General features: G+C 41.6%; 1 protein-coding gene across 33 annotated transcripts in view; it reads left to right on the top strand.

Annotated features, from left to right (window-relative positions):
• The window catches only part of PBRM1 (polybromo 1), a 149618-nt gene that overhangs the window by 79776 nt on the left and 59872 nt on the right, over window positions 1–9970 (top strand). For all 33 annotated transcript variants that reach the window (XM_032290133.1, XM_032290135.1, XM_032290114.1 and 30 more), the window contains one exon: window positions 3433–3644. In XM_032290133.1, the coding sequence (XP_032146024.1) occupies window positions 3433–3644 (212 nt within the window). The remainder of the gene's footprint in view (window positions 1–3432; window positions 3645–9970) is intronic.

Here is a 9970-nt window from a genome sequence, read left to right as displayed (position 1 = left end):
TAAAAAAAAAAAAAAAAAAAAAAAAAAAAATACAGCCTGTCACAGAATGTGTTTTTTAAAGAGATAAATGTTTCTAATTTGAAATAGGAATTGGAAATAGTAACAGCATTTTAGCATTTTTCTTACAGTATTTGACTTCAGTCCACGAATCCTTTAAATAAAATAGCTGTAAGGCATTGATCTGAGGTTAGACTGATAGAAATTTGATCACCATTTTAAGTACTTCATGGGGCTTTTTTTTTTTTTTTTGAGACAGAGTCTTGCTCTGTCACCCAAGCTGGCTGGAGAGCAGTGGCATGATCTCGGCTCACTGCAACTTGCACCTCTCAAGTTCAAGTGATTCTCCTGCCTCAGCCTCCTAAGTAGCTGGGATTACAGGCACATGCCACCACACCTGGCTGATTTTTGTATTTTTGCTAGAGGCGAGGTTTCACCATGTTGGTCAGACCGGTCTTGAACTCCTGAGCTCGTGATCCACCCGCCTTGGTCTCCTAAAGTGCTGTCATTACAGATGTGAGCCACCACGCCTACCCTAGCTTTTTTTTTTTAATCTCAGATTTCTCACTTTAAGAGCTTGCTGAAGACATTAAGTGTTCTAAAAGAAGCAGTCAAATTTAGATTTACATTAAACTTAAATTTCCTTCTAATTTTGATCTACAGTGCCTCATACCTGTAATCCCAGCACTTTGGGAGCCCAAGGTGAGAGGATGGCTTGCACATAGGAGTGCCAGATGAGTCTGGGCAACATAGCAAGACCTTCCTTATCTCTACTTAAAATCAAATTTTAAAAATCAGTCAAGCTTGGTGGCATGTGCCTGTAGTCCCAGCTACTTAAAAGGCTAAAGTGGGAGGATTGCTTGAGCCAGGAGATTGAGGCTGCAGTGAGCCATGATCGTGCCACTGTACTCTAGCCTGGGCAACAGAGTGAGACCCTGTCTCAAGAAGAAAAAAAAAAGTATTTCATGGGTGTCTTCCCTTGGTGAGTTTTATTTTTATTGATTTCCTACAAGTACTAACATTTCTGTGACCACAAAATATATTTAAAACCTTTCTGGCCGGGCGCGGTGGCTCACGCCTGTAATCCCAGCACTTTGGGAGGCCAAGGCTGGCAGATCACGAGGCCAAGAGATCGAGACCATCCTGGTCAACATGGTGAAACCCCGTCTCTACTAAAAATTAGCCAGGCATGGTGGTGTGCACCTGTAGTCCCAGCTACTCAGAAGGCTGAAGCAGGAGAATCGCTTGAACCCAGGAGGTGGAGGTTGCAGTGAGCCAAGATCATGCCACTGCACTCCAGCCTGGCAACAGAAGCAAGACTCCATCTTAAAAAAAAAAAAAAGAAAACCCTTTCCAGAAACACCATTTAGGCTATTGATAGTGTCTTTTAATTGCTTGCCAGTTCACCTTTGCTGATGGGGAGTGGCATCCTGGGGACCTCTCTGAAGTTTGATGCTCTAGTGGCATATATCAACAGGCGGCTAACTTGGCCACACTCCTGAGCAGAGTGTCTCTGTAACTGCTAAGACCTTTGTGGTTAGTTTTGTGAATACGTTTTTAGACTCTGGTATTCTTACTTAATAGAATTCTATTTAAGCCAGCCAGGAGTGGTGGCTCACACCCGTAATTTAAGCACTTTGGATCCTTGAGGAGGATCACTCGAGGCCAGGAGCTCAAGACCAGCTTGGGCAACATAGGGAGGACCCTGTCTCCACAAAAAAATTAAAAATTAGCCAGCTTGAGCCCAAGAAGTTGAAGCTATAGTGAGTTGTGATTACGCCACTGCACTCCAGTCTGGGTGACAGAGCAAGACCTGGTCTCAAAAAAACAAAAAACACAGTTATGTGTAAACCTTCCTCAGACCACAGTGAACTAGAAATAGTAATAAAATTTCTTCCAGTCTAAATTCTGAAGTTTATATTGCCGACTCCCTGCATTTTATTTTTTTTTATTTTTTTTTTTTAAATAAAAATAAAATAATTTATTTAAAATAAAAAAAAACAAAAAGAACTTTTTTACTAAGATGGGGTTTCACCATGATGGCCAGGCTAATCTTGAACTCCTGACCTCAGGTGATCCACCCACCTTGGCCTCCCAAAGTGCTAGGATTACAGGCCTAAGCCAGCGCGCCTGGCCCTGTTTTGTTTTTTTGAGACAGAGTCTCATTCTGTTGCCCAGGCTAGAGTCCAGTGGCACAATCTTGCTTCACTGCAACCTCCGCCTCCTGAGTTCAAGCGATTCTCCTGCCTTAGCCTTCTGAGTAGCTGCAATTACATGGGTGCATCACCATGCCTGGCTAATTTTTGTGTTTTTAGTAGAGATGAGGTTTTACCATTTTTGTCAGACTGGTCTTAAATTCCTGACATCAAGTGATCCACCTGCCTTGGCCTCCCAAAGTGCTGGGATTATAGGCATGAGCCACCACACCTGGCCTATTTATTGATTTTTTTTTTTTTTTGGGAGACAAGGTCTTGCTCTGTTGCCCAGGGTGGAATGCAGTGGTGCCATCATAACTTACTGCACCCTTGAACTCCTGGGCTCAAGCAACCCTCCCACCTCAGCCTCCCAGATAGCTAGGACTACAAATGTGTACCCGCATGCCCAGCTAATTTTTTGTTGAGACAGTGTCTTGCTGTGTTGCTTAGGCTGGTCTCAAACTCCTGGTCTTAAGCAATCCTCACACCTCAGTCTCCCAAAGCATTGGGATTATAGGTGTGAGTCACCATGCCTGGGCCCCTTATTTCATAAATGAGGAAAGAGACTCAAATGTTCTGGGTATGACATAGATAATCTTTTTTCCATCTTTCATTATGTTGCCTTTGCCTGTTCTCCAGAATTACACAGTTATTTCTGGGAAATTAAAATGAACACTAAATCTGAGGCTTGTAACCATTACAGAATTCCTTCATGGCTTTGCTTTAGGTTCACATATTCACAGGCTCTCACTAGCCTAGGCAACCATGATGTAGGACCAAAAGGAAGAAAATAGATAAAGCCTATTATGTAATAATATGCTTGTCTGCTATTAAGAGAAAGTAAAAATCCAAAGAATACATAAAAGTAAGTGTTGAACATACTGTGGAGCATTGGTACAATTCTTGGTTCTGGCAGCCACCATCCCCTGCCAGAATCAGTTGATGTATGTGCCATGTATCTCCAAGGGAAAATATGTGAGTCCTTTCCTTTTACATGAGCTGTACAAGAAGTGAGCCTTGAAGTAAAGGAAAATGGTGGGCATGAGACTTACCATGGTAAAATGACACTTTGGATTTTGTTCTAACAAACTTCAGAAAGATACCCTGAAGTATCTTTTATAGCTCTGTACAGAAATACCATTTTATCAATTAAAAAAGCGTTTAATAGAATTTAACATATAATCGAGGTGTTTAAAAGAAACAGCTTTTGTGTCAATGGATACTCTTGATACCGTTATAGGACAGATTCAGAAATATATGAAGATGCGGTAGAACTTCAGCAGTTTTTTATTAAAATTCGTGATGAGCTCTGCAAAAATGGAGAGATCCTTCTTTCACCAGCACTCAGCTATACCACAAAACATTTGCATAATGATGTGGAGAAAGAGAAAAAGGAAAAATTGCCAAAAGAAATAGAGGAAGATAAACTAAAAAGAGAAGAAGAAAAAAGAGGTTGGTTTCTTTTCATTTTATTGAATATGAAGAAATATACTGTCTTCTAGCTGTTCTCGTAATTAGCTGTGGAAAAGAGTCCTGTATGTATGAATGAAACCTCAGGGTATTGACTATTTTTGAGTGGACACGATGAGATGGAAATGTTTTTGTAGTTGTCAGTTTGGTCATCAGATCTAGAAAAGATTGAAAGTTACCTGGGACACAGCCATTATCCTGATATTTCAGGATAAGAATCAGTTGATTCACAAGTGTGGGGACTTAATGCCGCTTTATATTATTGGTAGATCAAAACCTAAGGAGGCCAGCTGGAACTAGAAACCATTTTCAACAGTGAGTCCATCAAGTTTTTGCCATATCATACAGTAGCATTGCTTTCCTCATAGATACTCTGTGCCAAACAAGTAGATGACGTTTTGGTTGAATCATATACCTGGAGAAAAGTTTTATTTTAATTGTATCAAACTATAAAATGTTACTTTGGGTCAGTTGCCATAATTTAGAAATATTTTGATAACAGGACCTTATTACAAATTGGATTATTTCTGATGAAGTTCAAGTTCACATAGATTCCTAGAATATGTGACTTTTAAGTTATGTTAGTCTTTGACATCAGATCTCCTCCATAGATATTTTTCCCTTTGGCAAGAAAACAAAATAGATTAATAGATTAATTTGAAGCAAATTCTTTTAAGTGATGGCATACTCAAAAAAATAAGTGAAAGAAACATGGTTGGTGAGAATAGTAATTTTGCCAGCATAGAACTAACTGCAAAACCAACAGCTTTGCCACCAGAGGAGATACACTCATTCAGGAAGATAGTGAGTATATATGTGTGGGGTTTAGGAGAGGGAGGAATCTGACTTTGCCAGCTAAAAGTGGTTGATGCAGAAATGCATGGAGTAAAGCTGCAACTTTGATGGCCCAAGGTGATAATCCAAGTTAAAGAATATTCTCAAAATTAGACGTCTATAAAAGGACTGAGATAAGCTCTCCACACATTCCCAGCCAACTGGAAAACTATACATGCTGTGGGGAAAGATGCAAAAGAACCTGGTGAAAAGCAAAAATCCAAGGGGTACTTGAAAATTGGGTGCAGCTTTGAGTTCATCCCCCAACTATGCACAGACCTATCAGCAGATGGTACATGCTTATGAGCTTGACCTTCACCTAAGTCATTGGCTGGAGAGAGTAGCAACCCCTGGTGTCAGGTTGCTTAGTAGACCTATAATGGGAGCTCCAGAGGTGGGAAGAAAAAGGGGGAGAAAAAAGATTTGAAGACATAATAGCTGAAAACCTCTCAAATTTGATGAAAAACATTAATCTACAGCTCCACCTAAGAGAAACACAAAGAGAATCCTGTTTAGATACATCATAATCAAACTGTTGACAATCTTGAAAGCAGCAACTGATTCATCACCTACATTATCCGCACATCCCATCAAGGGGCCTGGGGATTGTCCAGCCCAACTGACAACCAGTGATAGCTGAGCACTTTTCCCAGAGTCTGGGGTCAGAGCCACTCAACCTGCCACTACCACCACAACTGGTACCCATCTTCATGTGCTACCTGTCCATCTGGGTACTAGCCGACCCATCATAGCCATTGCTAGCACCGTTGTACAACACTTGGGTCCCAGAGGGTTGTCTCAGCACTGCTACTGCCTTCACCCTTACCATGTCCACTGCCCAGGGGCTCAGGGACCCACCCTTGATCCACTGCTGCCATTCCTGGCACTCCAGCAAGCCAGCCAGAGTCTCAAGAATTGGCCTGCCTAGACCCACTTGACAGCCCAGTCCACAGCAATACTTTACCATAGCCTCCACTATCAACTGCACCCCAATCCAGGGGCCCCCAGACCCCCACAGCTCATTAGGAACTGGGCTCCACAGGAGGCAGTGAGTGGCAGGCAAGCGAACATTACCACCTGAGTTCTGCTTCCTGTCAGAGCAGCGGTGGCAATAGATTCACTATATTGTGAACTGTGTATGTGAGGGATCTAGGTTGTGTACTCCTTATGAGACTCTAATGCCTGATGATCTGAGGTGTAACAATCTTGTTCTGAAACCATCCCACCCAACCCTCATCCCCTACCCCCACAAACCCCACCACCATTCATGGAAAAATTGTCTTCATGAAACTTGCCCCCGGTGCCAAAAAGGTTGGGGGCTGCCCTAAGCCACTGAGGAAGTCATGGATACCACTGATTCTGTTTACAGTAGAAGGAATCAAACAGATTACACTACTGTACACACCCAGAATCAAAATCAAAGTACCCTGCACAACCAACACCATAGGTACATCTTCAGGGAAAAGTCCTCTTCTATGAAAGTAAATTCAAAACACTGGGAAGTGACTGTTATACCAGACACACATATATCAATGTAAGGACACAGAAATCAAGAAAAGCAAGAAAATATGGTAACTCCAAAGGAACCCAATAATTCTCTAGCAATAGATTCTAATCAAAAAGTAATTTATCGGCTACACACAGTGGCTTGCAACTGTAATCCCAGCACTTTGGGAGGCTGAGGCTAGGGGATCACAAAGTCAGGAATTGGAGACCAGCGTGGCCAACATGGTGAAACTCTGTCATTACTAAAAATACAAAAATTAGCCAGGCATGGTGGCATGCAATCCCCGCTACTTGGAAGGCTGAGCCAGGAGAATAGCTTGAACCTGGGAGGTGGAGGCGGCAGTGAGCCGAGATCTCACCATTTCGCGCCAGCCTGGGCCAGAGCAAGATTCCATCTCAAAAACAAAGTAATTTATCAAATTCCAGGAAAATAATTCAAAGTTTGATATAAAAGAAGCTCAGTGAAATACAAGACAATTCTCAGAAACAATACAAAGAAATCAGAAAAACAATTTAGAATATGAATGAGAATTTTATCAAATAAATATTATGAAAAAGAACTAAAAAATTCTGCAACTCGACCAGGCGTGGTGGCTCACCCAGCTACTCAGAAGGCTGAGGCAGGAGAATTGCTTGAACCCAGGAGGCAGAGGTTGCAATGAGCCAAGATTGTGCCATTGCACTCTAGCCTGGGCAACAAGAGCAAAACTCCATCTCAAAAAAAAAAAAAAAAAATCTGTAACTTAAGAATTTATTGAATAAAATGCAAAAGATATTTGAAAGCTTTAAGAACAGACTGTAACAAGCAGAAAAAATAATTTCAGGAGCTGAGCACCTGTGGCTCACACTTATAATCCAAACACTTTGGGAGGCCGAGGCAGGTGGATCACAAGGTCAGGAGATTGAGACCATCCTGGCCAACATGGTGAGACCCTGTCTCTACTAAAATACAAAAAATTAGCCTGGTATGGTGGCACACGCCTGTAGTCCCAGCTACTTGGGAGGCTGAGATAGGGGAATCACTTGAACCCAGGAGGTGGAGGTTGTAATGAGCTGAGATTGCACCACTGCACTCCAGCCTGGTAACAGAGCAAGACTCTGTCTCAAAAAATACACACACACAGACACACACACACAGGCCATAAAGCAAGACTCTGTCTCAAAAAATACACACACACACACACACACACACACACACACACACCCATACATACATACATACATAAAGGCCATATATGACAGATCCAGAGCTAACATCATGCATAATGAGGGAGAGCTGAAAGCCTTTCTTCTAAGAACTGGAACAGGATAAATATCCCCACTTTCACCACTCCTATTCAACATAGTACTTTAAGAGAATCAGGCAAGAGAATGAAATAAATTGGAGAAGTCAAATTGTCCCTCTTTGCTAATGATGTGATCTTATATCTAGAAATACCTCGAGACTTCATCAAAAAAACTCTTAAGTCTGAGAAGTAAATTCAGTGACTTGCAGGATACAAAATCAGCATATAGAAATCAGTAGTGTTTCTATACACTAGTAATGAGCTAGCTGAGAAAGAAATCAAGAAGGCCACTTTGGGAGGCTGAGACAGGTGGATCGCTTGACATCAGGAGTTTGAGAACAGCCTGGCTAACATGGTGGAACCTTGTCTCTATCAAAAATACAAAAATTAGCTAGGTGTGGTGGTGTGCACTTATAATCCCAGCTACTTGGGAGGCTGAGGCAGAAGGATCCCTTGAACATGGGAGGCAGAGATTGCAGTGAGCCAAAATTATGCCATTGCACTCCAGCATGGGCAACAACAGCAAAATTTGTCTTAAAAACAAAAAAAAAAGAAAAGAAATCAAGAAGGTAATCCTATTTATTTCTCCCATCAAAAAAAAAAAAAAAAAAATCTACAAAGAAATTTAAGGAGGTAAAAGATCTCTACAAGGAAAACTATAAAACACTGATGTAAGAAACTGAAGAGGACGCAAACAAATGCAGACATCCCAGATGCTCATGGATCTGAAGAATTAGTATTCAAATGAACATATTACTCAAAGCAATCTACAGAGCTCAGTCTCCAATTTCTATCAAAATACCAATGTCATTTTCACAGAAATACAAAAAAACAGTCAGGCTGGGCATGGTGATTCACACCTGTAATCTCAGCACTTAGAAAGACCAAGGCATGCTGGGCGTGGTGACTCACGCCTGTAATCCTAGCACTTTGGAAGGCCGAGGTGGGTGGATCACCTGAGGTCAGGAGTTCAAGACCAGCCTGGCCATCATGGTGAAACCCCATCTTAAAAAAAATAAATAAAATAAAATAAAAAGACCAAGGCAGGTGGATCACTTGAGGTCTGGAGTTCGAGACCAGCTTGGCCAACATGGTGAAAACCCGTCTCTACTAAAAATGGACAAATTAGGCTGGTCGTATTATCTCATGTCTGTAACCCTAGCACTTTGGGAGGCCGAGGCGGGCAGATCACCTGAGGTCAGGAGTTCGAGACCAGCCTGACCAACATGGAGAAACCCTCTACTAAAAATACAAAATTAGCCCAGTGTGGTGGTGCATGCCTGTAATCCCAGCTACTCAGGAGCTGAGGCAGGAGAATCACTTCAACCTGGGAGGCAGAGGTTGTGGTGAGCTGAGATCACACCGTTGTGCACCAGCTTGGGCACCAAGAGCAAAACTCCATCTCAAAAAGAAAAAAAATAAGTAAATACAAAAATTAGTTGGGCATGGTGGCACATGCCAGTAATCCTAGCTACTGGGGAGACTGAGGCAGGAGAATCACTTGAAATCGGGTAGCAGAGGTTTCAGTGAGCCGAGATCACACCACTGTACTTCATCCTGGGCAACAGAGCAAGACTCTGTCTCAAAATAACATAAATAAAATTTTAAAAAAATTTAAATCCTAAAATTTGGATGGAACAAAAAAAAGGCCTGAATAGCCAAAGCAATCCTGAACAAAAAGAACAAAGCTGGAGGCATCACACTGTCTGACTTCAAAATATATTAGAAAGCTAGGGTAACCAAACAGCACAGTATTGGTATAAAAACAGACACATAGACCAATGGAACTGAATAGAGAATTTAGAAGAGAATCCAAATATTTATAACCAAGTGGTTTTCAACAAGAGCATCAAAAACATGCATTGCAGAAGGACACCCTCTTCAATAAATGGTAGTGGAAAAATTTAATACCCAGATGTAGAAAATGAAACGAGGCTCCTATCTCTTACTGTATACAAAAATCAACTCAAGATGGAGTAAAGACTTAAACATAAGACCCAAAACTATAAAGCAACTAGAAGAAAACACTTCAGGACATTGATCTAGGCAAAGATTTTATGGCCCAGGCCTCAAAAGCACAGACAACACAAATCGACAAGTGGGATTATATTAAATTAAAAATCTGCACAGCAAAGGAAACAAGAGAGTGAAGAGACAGCCTGCCCAGTGGGAGAAAATATTTGCAAACTATTCATCTGATAAGGGACTAATATCTGAATATACCAGGAATTCAAACATCTGAACAGTAAAAAACTATAATAATAATTCCATGAAAAAATGGGCAAAGGACATGAATAGACATTTTTTTTTTTTTTTTTTTTTTTTTTGAGACGGAGTTTCACTCATGTTACCCAGGCTGGAGCGCAATGGCGCGATCTCGGCTCACCGCAACCTCCGCCTCCCGGGTTCAGGCAATTCTCCTGCCTCAGCCTCCTGAGTAGCTGGGATTACAGGCACGCGCCACCATGCCCAGCTAATTTTTTGTATTTTTAGTAGAGACGGGGTTTCACCATGTTGACCAGGATGGTCTCGATCTCTTGACCTCGTGATCCACCCGCCTCGGCCTCCCAAAGTGCTGGGATTACAGGCTTGAGCCACCGCGCCCGGCTGAATAGACATTTCTAAAATGAAGGCATATAAATGGTTAATACATATATAATAAAATGTTAGATATGACTAATC

Source organism: Sapajus apella, unplaced genomic scaffold (genome assembly GCF_009761245.1).
Source record: "Sapajus apella isolate SASKATOON/1434 unplaced genomic scaffold, GSC_monkey_1.0 scaffold23, whole genome shotgun sequence".
In the NCBI taxonomy this organism is placed as follows: Eukaryota; Metazoa; Chordata; class Mammalia; order Primates; family Cebidae; genus Sapajus; species Sapajus apella.
This window is presented reverse-complemented; position numbering and strand designations above follow the sequence as displayed.